The sequence below is a fragment of the Hemitrygon akajei genome, chromosome 7 (genome assembly GCF_048418815.1).
Source record: "Hemitrygon akajei chromosome 7, sHemAka1.3, whole genome shotgun sequence".
Classification (NCBI taxonomy): Eukaryota; Metazoa; Chordata; class Chondrichthyes; order Myliobatiformes; family Dasyatidae; genus Hemitrygon; species Hemitrygon akajei.
The window spans coordinates 155,103,658-155,128,783 of record NC_133130.1 but is presented as its reverse complement, the minus strand read 5'-3'; the positions used below and the strand labels follow the sequence as shown (position 1 = coordinate 155,128,783).

General features: G+C 40.8%; 1 protein-coding gene across 5 annotated transcripts in view; it reads right to left on the bottom strand.

The window, feature by feature from the left end:
* The window catches only part of LOC140731037 (astrotactin-2-like), a 1,710,280-nt gene that overhangs the window by 672,618 nt on the left and 1,012,536 nt on the right, over window positions 1-25,126 (bottom strand). For all 5 annotated transcript variants that reach the window (XM_073052234.1, XM_073052229.1, XM_073052230.1 and 2 more), the window contains one exon: window positions 22,433-22,621. In XM_073052234.1, the coding sequence (XP_072908335.1) occupies window positions 22,433-22,621 (189 nt within the window). The remainder of the gene's footprint in view (window positions 1-22,432; window positions 22,622-25,126) is intronic.

Sequence of the window (25,126 nt, the reverse complement as noted above, 5' to 3'; positions counted from 1 at the left end):
AATTTGGCAGAAATTCTGTTGAGCTCACATCAGACCAATAGAAGTTAAAAAAAAGAGTATCTTGTCACCCCATGATGGTTAAAGAGCTAAACACATTGCAGTGAAAGATTAAGAAGAGGCCCAGCATTACACAACAGAGATAGGCTGGCAACATTATTCTTTCTCAATGGAGCACAAATAGTGAATCATAATCCTTTTCACAGTAAACAATGCTCATTAAGACTCATTGGGTCAGAAATGTTATGAATTCAGAATTGCTGCACCTCACCAGTTCACTGGCTTCCTCAGCAATGATTCCAATGACCAGGCCAGAAGTAGATTCCATAAACTGCTGCTCGGTAATAAAAACAGAATTTTTTTGGAAACATTCAGCAGGTCAGCCAGTAACTGCAGAAAATGAAGCAGAGTCAACACTTCAGGTCAAAGGCCTCCCTCTCCCTTCCCCCATCCCATTTTTTCTCTGCCTCCTCTTCCAGCTGCCTATCACCTCTGTCATGATTCTGCCTTCTTCTACTACCCATAGTGCTTTCCCCTTACATTCCTTCTTCACCTCTCCTGCCTATCCCCTCCCTTCCCCCCCACCCCTTGATCTTTCCTCTGATTGGTTTTTCACCTGGCACCTTCCACCCTCCCCCCGCCTTCTTTATGGGGCCCCTGCCCCTTCCTTCTTCAGTCCTGATGAAGGATCTCGGCCCGAAACGTTGACTGGTCATTTCAACGGATGCTGCCCAACCTGCTGAGTTCATTCAGCTTGTGACAAAACCCAGCCCAGATTCCTGGAGAACTTCTGATACCTCCGGGTGTTACTAACAGCCAAGGTCCTCAAATAAATAACTTGGCAGGTTAGCCTGTTTCTGAAGAGTAAGGCTCACCAGGGCATGCCCTCTTCTCATTGCTACCATGAACAAGGAGGCACAAGAGTCTGAAGACACACACTCAACTTCTGAGGGCCAGCTTCTTACCCTCCGCCACCTAATCAGACATGAATTGCACAGAATACAGCACTATGCAAAAATCTTAGGCACATATATCCTATACATATATATATACAAGGGTACCTAAGACCTTTGCACAGTACTGTATTTGTCAATGTGGAGCGGAGAGTGAGTTGGTAAATCTGACGGGAACAAAGGATGCTGGGAATGGCGAGGGTGGAACACTGCCGGAGGAGTGTGAGACAGGTGACAGAGGAGTGCCAGAGGTTGGGGGAGGGGGGTGGCATGGGGGCAGACTCACTCAGCCCTGAGACACTGGGCATCATCATTTGATTCCAAATAGTTCATTGATCATTACAGAATGGCCCTCTGGTGCTTTCCACTCCCTCCCCTCTCCCTTCCCCTTCTCCCAAACATGATTCCCCCCTTCCTGCCCCATTCTCAGTCTCAGTCCACAAAAGAGACCTCTATCAGTATCAAGTTTATCATCACTCACATATGTCAATTGTTTTTTTTTTGCAGCAGTACAGTGCAATACATAAAGTGCTGTGCAAAAGTCTTAGGCACCCAAACAATATATATGTGCCTAAGACTTTTGCACAGTACTGTACAAATACTTTTTACTGTAATTTATAGTTCTGTTATTATGTATTGTAGTGTACTGCCGCGACAAAAAAAATCAAATTTCATGATATATGCCAGTAATATTTAAACTGATTTTGATTCTGAGGAAGTAGCAAAGATTCAAAAGCAAAAAAAAAATTAAAATCTGAAAATGATGGAAATACTCAGCAGGACAGCCAGCACGCGTGGAGAGAGATAATGAACTTCCATCATTCAGCATGATTTAGTGTGCTGGCAATTCTTTAAGGATTAATGCTCAGCAAATATTTAATACCTTGGGAAGTGGAAAGAAGATTAAAATTAACTAAAGAAAAACACTTTCTATTAAAAATAATCATGGGGTCCAATCTCGATGGAAATCCCACAATTTACTTCTTGTAAAATTGGTTTGACAAAATTACCAGAAGAATAGGGTAAACAGCTGGATTTAGCTACAAATATTCATTCCCCAAGGATTCAACTGATCTCTTTTCCTAGTAGAACACTGTTAATCTCGAGGCATTTGTAATTGAGGGTTTCTATCTGAACAAATTTAGCTAATTTTGATGAAGTACTATATATAAAAGTAAATCTAAGGGTAGTTATTTTTTATGGAAGTCTGAATCTGCCAGTGATACTGTTAGTGAGTATCAAACTGATTCATGTGGTCCTACATAATGCACTGAAGTGGAGGCTTCATTAGCTACAGACCTTTGGGTCCCATTGTCACATTAATGGACTGTCAGACCAACCAATGGCAACTACATAGGGCCAGCTAACCAGCTGATGAAGTGACAGGCTTTTCCGAAAGATTTTTTTAAGGCAGTGACACTTTACAATTTCATTTCCCTGGACTAAAAATACTATAATTACTAAATTGTCAGGATAAAAAATCAGCTTCATTTTAGATTTTGCCTGCTCTCCTGAAAGGTTGGGCTTTATCGTTCTTTGTTTACAGTTTCCCAATCCTTTCTGAAAGTGCAGACGATCAACAAGAGTTTGACAGCACTACCACACCACACCACTCTTCACACCTAACAGGCTTGAAATAAAATTGTTCAGCATGATTTTTCTGGGAATGAGAGTATGGTTGGAATTGGAAATTGAGGGGAGGAGATTTGGGGTGGGCTGGTGGGATGGTCTGGGTTGTGAAATCCACATCACATTAAGTAAAATAATTGGGCTCAGGCTTAAAATATAACTTCAATACCTCCATCTTATTTTATCTTTTTATTGAATTACATTATCACAAGCTCTTGAAGGTGGCACATCACTATAAGAGCAGGCGAGATAATGAGACTGAGAGGCGACATTATTAGATGCCGGTAGTAATTTTAGCGGCTTCAGCGATGAACCGTGGCTAATGGGAAGATGAACAACTATTACTGCCTTCGCTGTGTTGATTACATTAAATTTATTGCTCTGGAAGTGCTGCTTTCTCTAACACATAGATGGGTTGCATTTCCCCAGTGGGTAAATTATCAGGTCAAAATGCACAAAAACAATCAACTTCAGTGTGGGTTTTCATTTCCTTTATTTCAAAATGTAGTGTCGCTCTTCTCCTCGTCGGGCGATTTCACTAACAGGTATTTGAATTGGAGATTACTGTTTTCATCAGAAGGTACCTATTAGTGTTGAATTACTTTTCTACATATTTAAACCATTTTACTTGGAAATGTGATTACACAGCACACAAAATCTTGATGTTATATGATCCAATTTCCATAAAACATTGGAATGAAAACATTGGGCATATGCAGTGTTACTTTCATTCTGAGTTACACCACACACCTTTCACATCGTAAAGAAGGATCTCTGGCAACACCAAAGCATGCAAGAATATTTGAGACCAGTTCTGAGTTGTTCAGCTATATGGGAGTTACCCAGCATCTTCAAAGTCAAAGTTAAAAATTATTATCTAAGTACATATATGTTACCATACATTATCTTAAGCTTCATTTTCTTGCAGATATTTACAGGGACGTAAAGAAATCCAATAGAATTTATGAAAAAATATATATGAACCAAGACTGACAAATCACCAATGTCCAAAAGAAGCCTGTTGGTCCTGGCTTTTATGCTGCGGTACCTTATCCGGATGGGAGCAGCTGGAACAGTTTGTGGTTGGGGTGACTTGGGTCCCCAAAGATCCTTCAGGCCCATTTTACACCCCTGCCTTTGTACGTGTCCTATATAGTGGGAAGTTCACATCTACAGATGCGCTGGGCTGTCCGCACCACTCCCTGCAGAATCCTGCAATTGTGGGAAGTGCAATTCCCACACCAGGCAGTGATGCAGCCAGTCAATTGTGTCCCTGTAGAAAGTTCTTAGGATTTGGGGGCCCATACCAAATTTCTTCAACCATCTGAGGTGAATGAGGCACTGTTGTGCCTTTTTCACGACACAGTCAGTATGTACAGACTAGGTGAGATTCTCGGTGATGTTTATGCCAAGGAACTTAAAGCTGTTCAGTTTCTCAACCCCAGATCCATTAATGTCAATAGGGGTTAGCCTGTCTCCATTCCTCCTGTAGTCTACAGCCAGCTGCTTTGTTTTTGTGACATTGAGGGAGAGGTTGTTTTCTTGACACCATCCTATCAGGGTGATGGCTTCTTCTCTGTAGGCTGCCTCATTATTATTTGAGATTAGGCCAATCAGTGAAGTATCATCAGCAAATTGAATTAGCAGTTTGGAGCTGTGGGAGTCATGGGTATACAGAGAGCAAAGGAGGGGGCTTAGGACACAGCTCTGAAGGGCATCTGTGTTGAGGGTCAGAGGGGCAGAGGTGAGGGAATCCACCATGAGTTGCAAAGAGCCCTTGAAACTGAATCTGTGGGTTGTAGAACCGATTCAGAGTTGCGGTGAATGTAGTTATCCACACTGGTTCAAGAGCTCCAAGGGTAATAACTGCTCCTCAGCCTGGTGGTGTGGGACCTAAAGCTTGCCCATTAGTGGTGGTGAGGGATGCCTGCTGATGAATACTGCTCTCTTTTTGCAGCACTCCATGTAAATGTGCTCAAGGGGGAGGAAGGTTTTTCCTGTGAAATTCCGAGCTCTGTTCACCATTTTGTGGCCAATCATGCAGAAGCAGCTTATGCAGTGACAAAGGGGTCATCTTCTGGATGAACTGAAGTGTGCCTCTCTCAGCAATCCTAGCATATGTGCAAATCTGCTTCTGTTCGCTCTTGAAGTACTTTACTCAATGGCTCCCTTTAGGTTCATTGCAAGCTTCCAATTTTTACTTTAGATGTTCTCTTCCCTGTTCATCACCAACACAATCCCACTTCCACATCACCTAATCAGTGATAGCTGCTCTCTAGTTCACCAACCATCCCAATCAGTGATTGTAAACAATAGGATGTAGTTTTGTCAGTAAAGTTTACACGGAGCCAAGCGAGATGACAAGCTGGGAGAATGCATTATTGCTGAACCCAGTTATTAGTCAATGCCGACATCCTGACCATTCCAGAATATAGCACTGTAGAATAACAATAAAGGGCAGGAAATCTAAAAGATGATCAGATCAGCTAAACACCTCCCGAGTTCAGTTTGTGGATTATTGTGGACTTGTGTTGGCACAGTAGCATAACGCTATCACAGCACTGATCAGGGTTCAGTTCCTCCTGCTGTCTGTAAGGAGTTTATATGTCCTCCCTGTGACTGCGTTGGCTTTATCTGAGTGCTCCAATTTCTTCCACATTGCAACAGTGTATGGTTAGGGTTATTAAGGTGCGAGCATGTTATGTTGGCACCGGAAACTTGAGGGCTGCCCAGCACAATCCTCACTGATTTGATTTGATGCAAACAGTGCATTTCACTGTATTTTTCAATGTTTCGATGTACATGTGACAAACAAAGCGAATCTTTATTTATTCCTGACACCTGGTCCCATGGCTCTTTATTGCACAATTAAATCTTGGCTGCAGTTTTGGAAATAATGGACCATAGCTTGGACAAAGCTGTGTACATCAGGACTCGCTCAGATTGAAAATTGTTCAACCTGTCGAGACTCAAAGCCTCAACCAAATCAAGACAGACACGTGTCAGAGAGCTTCTGTATGCAGACAACTCAACCCTGGTTGCTACTGATGTTAATGTGATTCAAGAAACTGTAGACCCCTTCTCATTTTCTGCCACTCCTTTTGGTAAGAATCAATGTCTCCAAAACCGAGACCAGCCTCCTTCTCTGTGTAGTCCCAGTGAGACCCAACTGCCAGTCATATCGGTCAATGGGGTAGCGCTGAAATGTTCTGACTCTTTCACATACTTAGGAAGCGCTGTGACCAACACCAGTTCAATCAGATCTGGAAGCTGAGAGGAGAATTCAATCAGCTACAAAAGTCTTTGGTGCTTTGCAGAAGCGACTTTGGTCTCACCACGACATTAAAATGGCAACCAAGGTCAAAGTGTATAACACAGCTGTTTTACCAACTTTGCTTTATTCAACTGAAATGATGACATTGTATCGGAAGCACATCAAGAAATTGACCAAGACACAACTCAGGCATTTATGCAAAATATTACACATCAAGTGGCAAGAGAGGATACCAGATGTGGAGGTTCTCAAACATGCTGGGACAGTCAGCGCAGAATCACTTCTCAGCTGCGTTGGACTGGTCATGTCACAAGAACAAGTGATGATCGTTTACCCAAAGCTGTTTTCTATGGCGAGCTACATGAAGGAAAGAGGAAGCATGGTGGTCAGAAACTGCGCTACGAAGATGTGCTCAAGCTCCATATGAAGAACCCTGACATGAATGTCAACACCTGGGAGAAAGATGCTTTGGACAGAAGAAATTGGTGCTGCATTATCAAGAAGCCAATCCCAGTTGTTGAGGAGAAAAGGCAGAAGAATTATGAAGCAGGTCATGAACACAGACATTCGGTGCTAGACCAGTCAAATCACAAAAGCAACCGATGAGGGAGACAGTGCCGATCCATTGCTGGTTTTGTGGCCCATAAACGCCCCTGCAGAAACTAAACTCTCAGCACAGTCAACATCAAAATCGATGGACAGCCGAAGAAGAAGAAAGAAATCTTGGCCATCAGGATGCCGTAACTAATAACACTGCATAGAGAGCAACAGATGAAACTGCCTTATCCTTTCTTTTCTGGCTCTGAAGCAAGATCATTGACCTGAAATATCATCTGTTTTTCTCTCTGTACAGATGCTACCTGAGTTACTAAGTATTGCCAAATTTCTGCATTTATTTAAAGAAATGAAAATTGTATAATCATGTGTGGGTAAGTATTGAAAAAGAAGGGTTGCATAGCAACACTGTGCAGATTTATATACAAGTAAATATTAGAAACACTAAACCATACAGCATGAAGACAGGCCCTTTGGCTCAAATTGCTCGTGCTGATCAAGGCGTTGACCTGAACCTGTTCCATTTATCGTGTGCTTGTCCTATATCCCTCAAAACCTTTCCTATCAATGTACCTGCCCACAGTTTTAAGGATTTAAATATCTATTCACAAATGAGCTCTAAGCAAAAATGTGTTCATTGTGACATGTCTCTGTTTTGACAATGTGTGTATCTTATGGTAGCAACACCAAGTTCAAAGTGCAGCAGGTGAACTCAGCTGTGGTTCTTTAAAGCTGACAAAATGAAAGAATAACCTCCTGCAACACAAAATGATTACAAGAAACTCCAACATTGCATAGACATTATATTCCTCGAAAACAATATTTATGACGATTTTCCCCAGAGTGAATCCATGTCACCTGCACATGTGTTGAGAAAAGATTGTGTTTGTTTTTTTCCCCCAATATAAAGTCCATGGGATCAAATTTTTTTCCTGATATCAAATTTCTAAGTAGTGAAATTTCCAAAACTCAAATGGCTGTACACGAGGGTCAGCTGCATCTGGGTTTTCTTTTAACCATTTAATACAAGAGAGCATGCATTAAATTGGCAAGTTGTTTTTTTAAACAGAGAGTGCTGAGTACTTGGAATGCACTGCTGGGGAGGTAGTGGAAACAGATGCATTAGAGGCTCTTAGATAGACGAACGTTGTGCAGGGAATGGAGGGATGTGGACCATGCACAGTTAGACAGGGATTAGGTGTCATTAACTAATCAGTTTGACACAACATTGTGGGCTGACTGATCTGTTCCTGTGCTATGTTATTCTATGTTCATGTACTACGCCAACTAAGTAACTTCTGGCAGGCAAAATAAAATTAGTATATTTTATGAAGTAACGATATGATTCTATCTCTCTGTCTATCTTATCTACAGTATCTATCTTTCTAGTGGAATAGGTCTATCTATCTATCTGTCTTATCTATCTAACCTCTCTGTCTAATCTATCTCTCTATCTTTCTAATCTATCTATCTAATCTGTGTACTGTAACTATCTACCCAATATATCCAGTGGAATAGGCTTCTGGCCCTTCAAGCTGTGCCTCCTAGTAATCACCAGAGAATTTACAATGAACAATATCCCACCAACTGGGATATCTTTGGATTGTAGGAGGAATCTCATGCAGTCATGGGGGAGAATGCACAAACCCATTACAGAAAACGGCTGGAATTGCCTGGTGTCTGTTCACTCAGAAGATGAGAACTTTGACTTTTTATACAGGTCGTTGTTATTTATATTAAAACTCCCACCACTCTTTTGATTTGACACAGCAGAATGATAAATATTCCAACAAACTCAGTCATTATCAAGTGAAGTGGGAAGCAGAATCAGGCAACTTCCAAGGAAACATTGCGAGTGAGAGTTTCAGGGACATCTGTGCGGAAAGAGGGGCCCCGGTCGGTAAGAAGGGAGAACAACAAGCATTACCTGGTGAGCCAGATGTTGAATCATTGAGATTTCTGAATAATCTGATAGTGGACTATTGGAGAGTTACTTAGGGCTGACATGCTACTGTAGTGGTTAGTGCAATGCTTTACAGTATCAGCAATCAGTATCTGGGGTTCAAAACCACCACTGCTGTAAGGTGTACATTCTTCTCGGTTTGTAGGCTCTTATCATGACCACATAGGTGTCCTCTGTGTGCTCCCATCTCCCTTCATATTCCAAAGACATACGGTTTAGGGGCATGCTATGTTGGAGCCGGAAGCATGGCAACACTTATGATCTGCTTCCAGCTTATCCTCGGGACTGTGATGGTTGTTGGCACGATCAACACATTTCACTGTATGTTTTGATGTCCATCTGACAAATAAAGCTAATCTTTCAATGCTAATCAATACTTCTGTATTTGCTGGTTTATTAATGATTATGATTGAAACACTGCTGATTGTATTGCTTTCCTCTTATCACTACAATTACATTGTAAGCACATTGGCCAAGAAACTGATCACCAGTCAGTAGAAGCAACCATTTATATGACTATACAAGTATTTTTGTATTCCAATATCATACATCGCCTTGGAAATTCATTCCATTGTCCTCTTCTGAATGAAATTCAGAGACATGGTACAACTTGCTGATACTGGTAAAAAAAGGTATATTTAATGCTCTAAGTTAAAGAAAATTTTTATGGATAGGTTTTTGCTTCAATAAATTTCTCTACTTTTTCTTCACTCATTACAAATGTTCAATTTTGGAAATCTCCCAGGTATAGCTTTTCAAGACAATGCAATGTTTTTCTTGAATTGTAGTATATTCAGTTCTTAATTAGCTGAATGAACAGCAAAGTTGCAGAGAAATACACACTTACAATGGCTTAATGAAAGCTCTTTCATAAACCATTACAGGTGTGGATGGTAAAGGCATCCATTAATCACTGCTCACGCTCAACGATTTAGGAGTAGATTCTTCCCTACAGCACTGGATTTCTAAACGCTCCATGAACCCATGGACACTACCTTTTTTGGCACTACTTATATTTGCATTTTCTACATTTTTATGCCTTTGCAGTGTACTGTTTTGGCAAAATGACAAATTTCACATCATATAATCTGTGATAATAAACTTGATTCTGATTCTCTTGATATGGTGCTCAGTGGCAAATTTCATTCAGCCATCTCATCTAATTATTGGATCACGACCCTCAGATTTGGACCATGAGGCATAGGAGCAGAATTAGGCCATTCATTGTCTTTACCATCCGCATCTGCTCTGCTATTCCATCATGGCTGATTTATTAACCCTCTCAACCCCATTCTCCTGCCTTCTCCCCGTAACATTTGACATAATTCGTAATCGAAAACCTATAAACCTCTGCTTAAAATAACTCAATGATTTGGCTTCCACAGCCACCTCTGGTAATACATTCCACAGATTTGCCAGCCTCTGAATAAAGAAGTACCTCTTCATCTCTAAAGACACGCTCCTCTATTCTGAGGCTGTGCCCTCTGCTCCCAGACTCATCCAATACAGGAAGCATACTCCCCACATCCTCTTTATCTAGGCCTTTCAATATTCAATAGGCTTCAATGAGATGTCTCCTCATTCTTCTGAACTCAAATACAAGCACAGTGCCAACAAACACTCCTTGTATGTTAACCCTTTCATTCCTGGAATCATTCTCAAGAACCTCATCTGGACTCACTCCAATGCTAGTACACCTTTTCTGAGACAAAGGGCCTAAAACTGTTCACAACACTTCAAGTGCGGTCTGACAAATATCTTATAAAGCGTCAGCATTACATCCTTGCTCTTATATTCTGGTCATCTCTAAGTGAATGCTAACAATGAAATTGCCTTCCTTACATCCGACTCAACATACAAGTTAACCTGCACAATGACTCCCAAGCCTCTTTGCATTTTAGTTTTCGTCCCAATTTTGAAGATAGTCTCTACCTTTACTCCTTCTTCCAAAGTGCATGATTGTACACTGCTTACACTATATTCCATCTCTCACTTTTTGTAAGTCCTTCTGCAGATTCTGCGCTTCCTCAACATGACCTACTCATCAAGCTATATTCATATCATCTGCAAACTTGGCCACAAAGCCATCAAATCATTGACACATAATGTGAAAAGAAGTGGTCTCAAAACCAACCCCTGCAGACATCTCTAATCACTTGCAGCCAACCAGGAAAGGCCTGTTTTATTCTCACACATTGCCTCTTGCCAGTCAGCCAAACTTCTATCCATTCTAGCATCTTTCCTGCCAAGGGCTCTTATCTTGTTAAGCATCTCATGTGCAGCACCTTGTCAAAAGCCTTCTGAAAATCCAAGTAAACAACATCCACTCCTTTGTCTATCCTGTCTGTTATTTCCTCAAGTAATTCAAACAGATTTATCAGGAAAGATATCCCCTTTAGGAAACCATGCTGACTTTGGCCTATTTTGTCATTCATCTCCAAGTACAGCAAAACCTCATCCTTACAATAGACTCCAACATCTTTCCAACCACTGAAGTCTATAATTTCTGCTATAATTTCCTTTCATCTGTCTCCCTTCCTTCTTAAAGAGTGGATTGACATTTTCCTGTCCTCTGGGACCATTCCAGAATCTAGTGTTTCCTGAAAGATCATAACTAATGCTTCCACAGTCTCTACAGCTACCCTGGTGTGTATCAGAACCCTGGCGTGTAGACTATTTGGTCCAGGTGTCTTATCTACTTTCAGAACTTTTAGCTTTCCGAGCACCTCCTCCTTTGTAATAGCAATGATACTGACTACCGTTCCCAACACTCGAATTTCTGGTATACTGCTAGTGTCTTCCACAGTGAAGACTGATGAAAAATACTTATTAAGCTCATCTACCATTACTTTGTCTCTCATTATTACTTGTAACTTTCACTGATCTGAGATCTACTTTTGCCTCTCTTTTACTCTTTATATATCTGAAAAAAACGTCTGGTATTCTGGTATGTGAGAGTAAGCGTTCGGCACGAACTAGAAGGGCTGAGATGGCCTGTTTCCATGCTGTAATTGTTTTATGGTTATATGACCATACGCCTCACGTCTTAATAAGCTGGTAAGGAAGGCGGGCTCTGTCGTGGGCAAAGTACTGGAGAGTTTAACATCGGTAGCTGAGCGAAGGGCGCTGAGTAGACTACGGTCAATTATGGAAAACTCTGAACATCCTCTACATAGCACCATCCAGAGACAGAGAAGCAGTTTCAGCGACAGGTTACTATCGATGCAATGCTCCTCATTTAGGATGAAGAGGTCAATACTCCCCATTGCCATTAGGCTTTACAATTCAACCGCCAGGACTTAAGAACTTTTTAAAAGCTATTATAAATGCTTTTTGAGATATTGATTTAGATGCATATCATATTTTTCTTTTTACTGAGTTAAGTATTGTATGTAATTAGTTTTGCTACAACAAGTGTATGGGACATTGGAAAAAAAAGTTGAATTTCCCCATGGGGATGAATAAAGTATCTATCTATCTATCTATCTATCTGGTTGTCCTCTTTCATACTATTGTTTAGCTTACTTTCATATTTCACCTTTTCTCTCCTAATGTATTTTTAGTTGCCTTCCGTTGGTTTTTAAAAGCTTCCCAATCCTCTGATTTCTCACTAACACATGCTCTAGTATATTACATACCCTCTCTTCATACTTGATCTGTACCTATCGCGCACCTTCCGAATAGCCCCCAGAAACTCCAGTCATTGCTGTTCTACAGTCATCCTGCTAGTGGCCCCTTCCAGTCAATTTTGGCTAGCTCCTCTCTCATGCCTCTGTAATTCCCATTATTCCACTGTAATACTGATACATCTAGTGTTCTTTACGGAACAGCCAATCCAGAATTGCCTTACCCTTATTGGGCTCAACCACAAGCTGTTCTAAAAAGGCATTTTGTAGGTTTCTTCCAATTCCTACTGTTGGGATTCAGCACCAAACTGAATTTCCTAATCTACCTGCATACTGAAATCCCCATGACTATCATAACATTATCCTTGTTACTTGCTTTTCTGTTTCCTGTTGTATTTATATCCCACATCCTGGCTACTGTTTGGAGGCCTGTACCTAACCCCCATCAGGGACTTTTTACCCTTGCAGTTTCTAAACTCTATCCACAAGGATTCTACATCTTCTGCTCCTATGTCATCCCTTTCTCAGGAATTGATTTTATTTTTTTACCAACAGAGCCATCCCCTCTGTCCCCTGGAGTTTAGGTGTAACTCATTATTTTTGTGGGCCATATCTTCCCCAACAGAGTTCCCAATGATTCAGAAATCTGAAGCCCTGCTCTTTGTACAAGATTCTCAACCATTCATTCATCTGTACTATCTGGCCTGTCTAGTATATGGCATGGGAATAATCCAGAGATTACTACCTGAAAGGTCCTGTCTTCAGCTTCTTCCCTAACTATATAAACTCACTGTGCAGGACCTCTTCCCGCTTTTTATCTATGTCATTGGTGCCAATGTGCACCATGACCTTTGGCTGCTCACCCTCCTTCTTGAGAATATTCTGCAGAGAGACAAGGCTCTGAGCCAACCTTGACCCTAGCTCCTGGGAGGCAACACACCAGCCTGGTGTCTCTTCTGTGGCTACAAAATCTCCTGTCTGTCCCCTAACCACCTTGTCTCTAATCACTGTCATTCTGCCTGACTTTACCCTTCCTTGGCGAGGCTCAGAGCCACCCATGGCACCACTGGCCTGGCTGCCACTGCTGTGGCCTAATAGGTCATTCCCCCAGCAGGACCCGAAGGGATACACTTGTTGCTATGGGGAGTGGTCACAGGGGAACCCTGCACTGATTGCTTACTCCCTTACTTCTGCTGGTGGTCATCCATCTACTATCAGAAGCTTGCACTCTGGGTGCGACCACCTCAGTAAATGTCTCATCCGTAAGGTTTTCAGCCATTTGGTTGGTCCAGAGCACCTCCACCTCCAGCTCCAGTTCATCAGGAGCACTGTTAGGTTACTTGCAATTCCACATCTTACATGAGGAGTTTTCCACTGCCTTAACTCGCCATAAGGCTGTAAGCTAAAGCTTGACCACACTAACCCTAGCCCACTCCAATAATGACCACCCTGCTTACATCTCACTTCTTTGTTTGGGACCTTGCTAACTTACCAATAACCCAAGCAATCTCTCGCACAGCAGAAACGTCCCGACAGGGCCGGGTCACTTTTTAAACTTGGCACAGAGAGTCCACAAGGAACTGTCTCCAATCCACTCTGTGATCTCCTGCTCAGCACACTTACTGTTAACTCTAAAACTGTGTCATGAAAGCACACAGCTTAACCTTTATCCCCCTCAAACAGATCAGAGACTAGCTGCAATATAACGTACTAAACCTTGTAGATTCTTAATTATTCTTTTAGATACCAGATACCACATGGCTATCCCCACAGAACTGGTGCGGTGCCCTAAACTGCTAAATACCAATATACCATTTTCAAAATCTGGGCCTACTTCTGTACAATCATCTGTATTAAATTTACTGAAATTATGTGATCAGTGGGTACACTTCGAGTCCATTAAACTCTTGAATTGTTTAATAAGCAGCTTTAATATAAAGGTATTCAGCTTTAAATCATGTTTTACTCTTTCTTCTCCGCATTCACTTCCTTGTCTGCCACCAGATTTTTAAATGGACAACAAACCCATGTATAATACTTCATTATTTTTTCACTCCCTTTTCACACTACTTAATTATTTCTTTTTATATATGTATCTTATTGAAATTTACAAGTTTTAAAAATTATATATTGTGGTGTATTGCTGCTGCAAAACAACAAATTTCACAACATGATATTCCATGTGTGGTCTCACCAAAGCCATGTATAACTGTGATTAGACTAGATTATTGTCACCTTTCTTCTTCTTTTTAAGCCCATTCTGTAACTCTGGGTTTTTAAGGAATGGGGTTACTTGCCCCATGTTCAACTCTAACCCCCCCCCCCCCCCCCCCCGCTGCTGGGCTTGGGACTGTCCATGGCAGAGTTTTTGTCACGCATTTCAGGATACAATTAAATTCCTTGTTTACGGAGTTAATGGAACCCCACAGCAGAGAATCAGGCCCTTGGTGTGCCACGTCCATTCCAACTGGGAAGTACTCATCTGTAATAATCCCATTTGCCATCACAGCCTTTCACACTTCAGTAATTCAAGTGGTCATCCATATTGTTACAAATCTTGTGAGACATCTGCATCCCCCACAATGGCATACACTTTTCCTTGAGATACACTGTCCCAAAGAACAAAAGGTAATACAAAACATCTGAATGGAAAGAACAAGCAAAATAAATTAAACTAAAATTACTAAATTCACTTCCTACCATCTGTGTGCTGATACTGCCTTTGAATGCCAGTGTCTTAGAAGAATGCAAATAATTTTCTTCTATTCACAAGCAAATGCTACAATCAAAGATGAGTATTTCGAACAAAACTGCACAGAAGAACAAGCACACTTGATAATCACTTACTTAGAATTGCACTGTCTAATCCAATAACTTCACAAGCACAGGCCAATTTATCTTGCTGAAGTAGATTTATATTCATGAAGTGATATCTTAACATTATCTGACTCCCTGCTTAAAACAGCAATAAACAAAGCACCTCAATTGTGACTGCAAATGATTTCATATACGTGACTAATAATTTGCCAGATATATTCTTTGCACGTATGGCTACTTTGTAGTTACATCAGCACCTCCATTAATTTCCCCACAAATTCTCCCTGGGGATAGCTTAATAGTTGACACTTCATTATTCTTTGGTGTAAACACAAAAGAGATCAGCCACAGTACACTCTCATGATGCCAGACTAAAGCTGAATTTTCAATTGCTCGATCAACAACTCTGCTGGATTGAAGCAACTGCTTTGAGAAGTTCACTGGACAAAAACATAATTAGTGGTAGAAATAGTAGTAGTAATATTAGTAATACTAATAGTCATAGTAATAGTAGTAGTACTAATAGCAGTAGTTGTAGTAGTAGTAGTAGTAGTAGTAGTAGTAATGTGATCACTCAAGTTGGGTATGAAGCTCTCCTAAGGAATTGTCTACTGCTTGGTCTTCAGGTGGCTAAAAAGGCTGATCCAGGATCCACATATTCTGATGCCCAAACCTCACAATTCTGCGCCCTTTGTCACTTACTGATAGCTACGGGTCTCAATCTGGGACGTTAGCGTGGATTTTCCATTAATGGAGAACACTTATGCATGTCTTTGTTCAACATGGGAAGACTAATGCATGGGTAGCCACCACACAGTCCTTGACAGATTAGGTTCAGGGTCCAGTATATGGAATGAAAGATGAGACTCTTAACTGCTGCAGCCTTCCTCCATTTTCACTGCCTTTGTGTTGCATCACTATCTTCCACCAGCTCCACCACTGAGGTGTTGGTTGGATCGCTCTTTGTCTAGTGATCCTACCAGAAGCTGGGCACCAAATGGCTAAACTCCAGAGATTGCCCCCCAAGTCACTCTCAGGAACTCACAAGCCTCTCCACCATGACAAAGTGATGACCCTCAAAGAAACATATATGGGCCATATGTTGGCCTTGGTATCTTGGTCTCTGAATTCCATTCCACTGAAGTCAATTGAACAAATTTCATGATACATGTCAGTGATATTAAACCTGATTCTGATTCTAACATTGAAAAAGCACAAATTCCAGTTGGTCTGGTTATAAAATTGAGCTATCTGATAAATATTTTTCTTACACTGTTTCGTTTGGCTATATACAGGTATGGTCGAAGAATAATTAAACTTGAGTTGTAATTTGATCTTAAATAATAGTAAAAGACACCTTCAGTTACAGATTGTTAAGGGGAATACTTACTGGCCTAAAGTTGGGGTGGCCTGTACTGATTAAATTGGCAATGACCAGAGCATTATACAAACTGAATGGCATCTGAAAACTCACATTAAATCATCACTAGGCATCTTGTTTAAGTACCCGCTTCTGCAGAGTAAACAAAGGAAATGATTTGTTCAGTAAGGGATCAAGACATGGGCATCAGCAAGATGAGAATAGACTGGAGGAACTGAAACTCTCCTTTCTGGATTCAACATTGAATTCTATAACTTCAGGCAACTTGATTTAAGCCATCTAGTTGTGATCAGCTTTTTCACCAAGTTTTTATTTTCTGCTCTCCTTGGTCATGCACAGCCTGGTCAGCTGAGCATGTCTTCCTATTTTGCATTTTTGAACTCCCACTTTATTTTGTCTATGTTCTCACTCCCTAATTGCTCCCATTCACTCACAGACTCAATAAATTAAAAAAAAAAATTATCCCCTAGATTACCCTGGTTTTAATCTAGGGTGGCCTTGGGGATTTCCTATAAAATAGATTATGGCTTATTTATAAACCCTCCCTCTGTTTCCCTGCAAATTAATCAGCTTCTTTTCTCTTCTTCCTAGTTCTGACAAAAGAGTTGGAGACGTTAACACTAATTCTCTTCCTAACATATGTAGCTTGAACTTTTCAGTACTTCAAGTCAAATCAAGGCACTCCAGTTAAGTTGATTGTCATTTAATTATATACATGTATACCAGCAAACAAGACACCATTTCTCTGAACGAGGGTGGAAAGCACTGCAGTATACATAACACACAAAACATAACTTATGGAAGTCAGGATGAGATTTACAGATGGATTACACAGAAATAAGCAAATTGAAGTGTGTTATTATGTATGAACTTCAATTCCCAGTGTGCAATGTGGGCAGTTCACCCGGAACCAAAAATGGCGTTGATGAACCACACAGACAGAGAGAGAGAGAGAGAGAGAGAGAGACACACACACACACACGTGCGCGTATGCACTTGTGCGCGTGCTCTTGGCAGTTTGAAAGTCCCAAGTAAAATATGGTTGAGCTGAACCATTCTGTAAATCTGTAAATAGTTCTAGCACTTTGAAAACCCATGCAAAGTTTGTCTTTGTGAAAGAACAAACATAACATGGTGTCAGAAGGCAGCATGAGGTTTAAATACGAAGTGTAACTGAATACCGCGAGCGAGCAAGTGACTAAGTTGGTTCTGAAGGAGAGAAGCTGCTGGCATGAGAGCACGTTGTCTTGAAGCTCACTGAGAAATAGAGGTGAGAGTGGAAAAATCCCCTCAATGGATAACTTAAGATCTCCAGCAGCTAGCTATGCATTTTACCGGCAATCTAGCTGATAATTGGAAACACTTCAATCAGTGATTCAATATATATCTAGCAGCGAGTGGAACTGGTAGGGTGGCGGAAAAATTGAAAGTGTCTATCTTTCTACATGTAATTGGCAAAGATGCTTTGGACATCTACAACAGCTTTCAAATTGATGACATAGACTGTAAACTGGACATCAGATGACAAAATTTGAAGAGATTTCGTCCCGTGAAAACGTCACATTTTTGAGATACAAGTTCTTTCCCTGTGACCAGAAACAAGGTGTTAGCTTTCACCAATACTTATTTGATCTTCTCACACTGACTAAGTCCTATGAGTTTGGAGATTGAGAAACAGAATAGTCTGTGGTATCACAGATAATGGACTTAGAGAAAGCCTGCTCTGGGAAAATATTTGACACTAGAAAAGGCTGTGGATATGTGTAGGGCAGTGGTGACCGCAGGAGCACAAGCTAAAGAGCTGCACAGGGCAGAAATAACAGTGCATGCTGTGAAAACAGAGTGGTAGAGCATCAAGTGTTTCACAAAGCAACTGCAAGCCAAAGTGGTAAGCTCAAACAGCAAATGCAGCAAATGTGGAGCTATGCACATGCCAAAGACATTTAAAGCTTTTGGGAAAGCAGAATCATTTTGTAATTTCCTACAAATCTGGGGCGACCTAGGGAAAGGTGCACACGATTGCTGAGGAAATGGAGGAAGTCCTTATAGATTCTCTACAGACTGCTGGTGCTGGTAAAACAGAATGGATCATTCCAGTGACTGTGAATGAGATACTAATTCTATTCAGGCTTGACACTGGAGCCCGAGTGGATCTGTTGTCTATGGATGATTACAGGAATCTCCAAGGAAAGAGCAAGATTTACCCAATGAAGTTAAAAATGACAGGCTACACTGGAGAGAAAATTCCGGTAAAAATGACCTTCAAGCACAAGAAGCAGCACCTAAAGACACACTCATAGATTGTGGATAAGAAAGTACAGCCAATATTAGGTCTGGCTGCATGCAAAAGGCTCAACCTGGTGGAAAGAGTTTTTGTAGTGGCTTCATAGACCAAAGATGACCATACTTCACTCATAGAAGGGTATGCAGATGTCTTTGAGGGACTTGGATGCTTACCTGATGTAACTTGAGGGTATGCAAGAGAAGCATAAACATGCCTCCATAAACATATATACCAGTTACACCAGCATGACAGTCAGGATGCCAATGCAGAACAGAGTGATCATGATGAAGCTGCCAGTCTTGCTTCCATTTCATGCAGCTGTGCTTCAAAATCTCATCAACTTCCAGCTGAAGACTGGAAATCAAAAATATCTCCATGATCCTCTCTGAAGTTGAAGAGGAAAAATAAAAAGGAAAATGGGGAGACAACACAGACCCAAAGGTCAGAATAACATCAACAGTCCAACACAAACCAACAGGAGGAGTTGTTGTCTATGATATGCAGCCAACAGAAGGAGCTCTGTGAATTGAGACAGACTCAGTTGGAACTTGTCCACTGAGACAGACTCAGTTGGAACTTGTCCACAGAATCACTGATCACATGGAAATACTCCTGGGCTCCATTACATGGTGTGAATTATGGTCACACAGCAAGAACAAGAACAGAGATGAACGGATAGGATCTTGGCAGAAGGACATGAAAGAAATGAACACATAGATCAATGTTCTCAAAAGGACACTGGTATTAACACAGCAAGTGAATGCAAGACATCTGTGGAAACAAATAGCAGTCCAAGAGGGATCATTGAGCCACCACAAAGATGGATTGAGAGAGGATAAGTAAATAAGGGACTGTATTTGTTTATTACAATTGAAGTTAATGAAAATATCTTTGCTGGAAAGTATTATTGTGTTTTGCAGGTTAAGAGGATATACTATGGGTAAATAATCTCACTAGCTTGTGGGCAGCTTCACGAGAGACAAAGGCTATGGGAGTAAACCCAGACAGTAAATCTGGAGTGGATCCACTAAGGCAGCTGGACATCATTGACCATCCTTCCAGCATCTCCTGCAGCCAAACAGGTGCAAAACATATTGCTTTATATGCTTTCCTTTGGACTACAGTGGTGAGATCGAGAGTGCAGTCTTGATAACTGGGCATCTCAGGACCTCCATACCTTCTGCCCAGGTTTATGATGATGATTATCATCACCCATTGTCCGTTGAGACAGACAGATGCCAACAACCACCACTATTGTGATTGTTTTCTTTAAAGGGGGAAGATGTGTTATTATGTACAGTATGTACATAATAAAGAACTGCAGTTCCTAGTGTGCAATGTGGGCAGCTCTCCCGGAACTGGAAGTGACATTGCTGTATATGTATATCTCTCTCTCTCTCTCTCTCTCTCTCTCTCTCTCTCTCTCTCTCTCTCTCTCTCTCTCTCTCTCACTCTCACTCTCACTCACACACACACACGCCCTTGGTGTGCTGAATATTGCAAGGTACATAACAGATTAACCAGTGACACTTTTAATGCAATGCAGCAGGGAGTTCAGAAGCCTAATGGCCTGAGGGAAGAAAGTGTTTCCCATCCTAACCATTGTTGTTTTTATGTATTGGAGTCTCCTGCCTGATGGTAGAAAGTCAAACAGGGTGCTGGATGGATGGGTGAGATCCTTGGCAAAGTTAAGGGCCTTGTGAATGCAGTGCTCCTGATAAATGTCCCTGATAGATGGTAAGGAGATCCCTGTGATCCTCTCAACTATTCTTATAGTCCTGTGTAGGGTCTTCAGTCTGATGTTCAGCTGCTCCCATACCAGAGGGAGATGCTACTTATAAGGACACTCTCAATGGTGGTCCCCTAAAATATATTTAAGATGGGTGGGCTTGCTTTCCTCAATCTCCTTAGGAAATGGAGACACTACTGTGCTTTCTTGTTCAGGTAGGTGATATTGTTCAGATAGGTGAACTGCAGGATCAAATTGCAGAGGGAGATGCTGAGGCCCAGCAAGGCCAGTTTCCCCACCAGTTTCTGAACTATGATGGAGTTAAAGGCTGAACTGTATAAACAGCAATCAAACATATGAGGCCCCATTTTCCAGATGGGACAGGACAGAGTGAAGTCTATTGTATTGTCAGTAGATCAATTAAACATCTAACAACTTCTGTTTTATTTTGTTTTGTGGGGAGGGTTTGGGGGAGTGGAATGGTGATTGACTTGGGGAATTGATTGCAAAGTGCGGTGCCATGGGATCAAATCTTTGATCCCGTATTTCAAGTATGATGACTGATTATAGATAAATAATCAATAATTTGTGACATGCAATTTTTTTGTACATGTTCTTATTTCCAAAATTGCACGAATGCTTCCATTAACTTCCCCACAATTTTCTTGGGTATAATTTACTGGCTGAGATTGTTTACTTCTCCAAGTGCTCAACAAGAAGCTTTCTCTCTGATATGAATGTAAAGTGTAAAAGATTGACATGGTTATGTTTTCACCAAGTTCTTATGCTAGTGAGTGTGAATTGGTGAAATATGTGGAATTCGTTGCCACAGGCCGCTGAGGAGGCCAAGACTGTGGGTATATGTAAGCCAGAGGTTAATAGATTCTTGATTGGTCAGGGCATGAAGGCATACAGGGGGAAGGCAGGAGATTGGAGCTGAGAGGAAAGTTGGATCAGCCATGATGAAGTGATGGAGCAGACTCGATGGACCAAATTGTCTAATTCTGCTCCTATTTCTCATGGTCTTATGGTCTGATTACAAGCCTTTTGCCATTTATTAATCAGTGATATACTGTATTATCTGCAAGGTAAAGGCAGGAGGATCCAGAAAGGAAAGGACTCAAGCTTGGAAAATAAAGGTTAACTTGACAGCAAGACATATAATTGTCTATAAAATCAAAAACACAGGAAAATGAGTTGAAAAAACGAGCCTCTTTTTAATATTGATGGCAGCCATTCAGGATTAGCATTACAAGAGTAAAGCATGCTGATATTTGTAGAGTTATGCTTTTGTTCATGCACCCTCCCATCCATTCCTGGAGTGAGGGATGAGGTAGCACTTTGCAAGGGAGAGATATGAAGAAAATGAGATGCGTAGTTTCCAAGTGCCTAAAAGCAAACACATTTTATTGGTCTGTCACTAGAGTACGCAAGAGCAGTGTGGTGTCAGGCTCTGCCGTCCGTCTATCAAGGGAGCTAATGTTAACCAAAGAAGCAGGGAGTTGTGATAACTTGCTTCGACATCCCAAGAAGTGGAAGAATTAACCACATTGCCAGTGGATCATCTGATGGAAAGATTACTTGTAACAAATTCGGCTGATGATAAGATTGAGTGAAAGTGGGATTAAAGTAAGTTCCAAAGACACCCAGGCCAATAAATTGCCCTGTTCTTGCTTTCTACGCTGTTGCACAAAGCATTGACCATTATTATATTGTAGCAGCTGAAAGGAAAAGGTCACTGCTCTCCTGTAAGTATTTCTTTCTCCTAATCACATTGTTTGCCCAGAGAGCCATGGAACTTGAACTCTTGGATATATCAGACAAAATTAGTTAATTTTTTCAGGGATTGCCAGAAAGAAGTAACAACCTGATGTATTGGTTCTGGATGTCGCTGTTCATCTCCCACTCTAGTCTAGATACAACAAATCTAACACTGATATCCTCTTGTTATTTTTATCAGAATTAACACTTAAGCCTGGGAGACTTCCTATCATCAGAGAAACTGTTCAGTCTTGTCAAATAATGAGGCAGTTGAAATATCTCCAAAAATGACTCTGTCAATAGATCTATTATTGGGTCTAAAGTCGGCCATTTCCAAGACATCAGGATTGAATTTCCTACCCCCACTTAAAGTTGATGCTATTATGCAAATATATAGGGATGTAAAAAACAACATGGCAATTACTAAACACACACAAGCCTAAATTTCAAAGTCTTTACTCACCGAAAGGTCATCTGGAACACCTGACCCTGATTAACCTGTTGCGACTTGTTGTTGTAGCCATGCAGCATCTCCACAAAGAGCGTATCATTGAGCCTGGCATCAGCTTTCTGGCATTTTGGACCGTCACATGATTCCGACAGCAACAAACAAGATTTGCCATCGGCTGCTAATCTGTACTCCTCCACGCATCTGCCAGCAGAGAAAGAAGTTCATCAATCAGTTACAACCCTCAGGAGAGAAAGAAAGCAGAGAGAATTGGGTGCGTGGAATGCACTGCCAGCAACAGTGGTAGAGGTGGATGCAATAGGGTCTTTTAAGAGACTCTTAGATGGAGCTTAGAAAAATAGAGGGCTAAGTACTAGGGAAATTCTAGGCAGTTTCTAGAGTAGGTTACATGGTTGGCACAACATTGTGAGCCGAAGGGTCTATAATTTGCTGTAGTCTTGTATCTTCTATGTTCTATGAACCTCTCAAAGTTATGTAGGTTATTTTGGGAGATTACCATTGGTAACATATGTATTTTAAAGTTAAAAAGTATGAAACAATTATTAAGAAATGCAATATTTCCAATTTTAATGGGAAGGAATAATTGTTGACTGGCAGTCTGCTCTGCCAGATAGTTGACTATCTGGGAAAGGGGAAAAACATTTTCCTAATGTTCAATAGTTCAACAGTTCCATTTAATTTCAGAGAATGTACACAGTATACAGCCTGAAATTTTTGTTCTTTGCAGACATCCACGAAAACAGAAGAGTGCCCCAAAGAATGAGTGAGAGTAAAAATATTAGAACCCCCATAGCCCCCTCTACTCTCCCCTCCCACGCACAAGCAGCAGCAAAGCAATGACCTTTCCCCACCCCCTTTACTTCAGCTAAAAAAAAGCATCAACACGCTCTACCCACCAAGCAAGCAACAGCAAAGCCCCTAAGGCAGATCATGATCTGCAGTACAACAAAGACTAATTGTTCATCCGACAATTCAACATAACACAGGCCCTCTCTCTCTTCCTGATAAAGGGGATCAGAGAACTAGGGTCGTAACTGATTTATAACGTTAGTCTAATTGTGCAAATCAAAGGTTGATGGCAAGACATTCTGGTTCTGAGCAGTGGAGGAGATTAACCATTATCTATCACCCCAGAGTTTTTTCTGAATTTTGAAATGTATTTACAGGGAACTTAGCGACAACAGAAGATATCTAGAATGTTAATCATTTGATAAAAAGTCAGCAAGAAAGTCATAAAAATACCTGATACATTAAATGAATTCTATTTCACACCAGTTGCCTTTGTGTGTGTTTTTTATACTGAATCATATAAATGTAAACATAAGTTAACAAGGTACTGTTACTAATAAGACAAGTAAAAGTGTATTTTCCTTTGAAGATATTTGAGAAGAATAATAATCTCAATATTTTGTTAATATCACAATGTTATAAACAGTTAAACTCATTGAAAGCTTTGATTATGCACTGTTAAGCCAACACTATTTTCCTTGTACCTTCTTTTTATTCCATTGGATCCCCTAGAATTTAAGCTTTCTTTCGCACAGGACTCTTGATTAAGATCACTTTAACATGCCCTGACACTTAAATCTTCATTAACATGGTATACACATCATGATAAAATACAAAAACTATCAAGCTGACAGTAAAAAAAATCTCTCAACTATGTTTAGTTGGCAGTATTTCAAATGCAGATTCATTGCTTTTGTTGACAATATAAATTACAGTTAGCAGATCTTTTGAAATCGGTAAAGAGCAATCTATATTGAAACTGCTGAAAGGTTCTGATATATGTCCACTTATAATTTCTATATGCAAGTATGTCTGGTATCTCCATGGTGTAATGAAGGGAGGTTGGACATTGTTTCCATGTGTTTTGTCACTAATCAATTTACCTCATAAAAAGCACTATCACGTTAGCTCTAGTTTCAGTGTCAATCACTTGGCAATAGAAGTAGTTGGCTGTTACTTCAAAATACTAATAAATATACAGTGCTCTCTCTTGAGGACAGGTACAGTAGCATATTGGTTATGAACTTGGACCTGTAACCCAAAATCCTGCACTAATAGAGAGAAAAGAATCGAGCTGAACATCTGCATCTGTGAGTAAATATGTCCTTAATTCATGAAAGTTATTAAAGAGCCTTTATCACTAAGAGGCCAGAAAGGCCTAGAAACTTTCATCTTTAAGATGGCACTAGTGAAACACAGTGATGACTTGCTGGCAGTAAACAAAACTACTAACAACTTTATTAATCACACTTCTTCTTGAAAATGATCACTGCAATCAATAGTCTGTAACTTCCCTTTCAGAGCTGAGCTTTTGAACCGCCTGTACGAAGTGAAGTCTTGAGGGTGCAGGACAGTTGCGGTGTGGCAAGTATGGACTGAATCAAGTTGGTGATGCCAGGCCCGAAAGCGGGGAATGAGCCAATGCTTTGCCATCGCTTGAGTGGACTTCAAGGCAATTAGAAGTGGTAGAAGTGATAAAAAGTGAGCCGAGGCAGTTGGGGCCCAGGCCTGAGAGTAAGGAACAAGCTGATGTTTCACCAATTTAAGTGCTGTGCCAGATCAGAAAGGTTGGATACGGGCAGGATCTCATAGAAATCTATCAAATATTGAAAGGCCTAGATAAAGTGGACATGGAGAGGATGTTTCCAAAAGTGGGTGAGTCTAGATCTAGAGGGCACA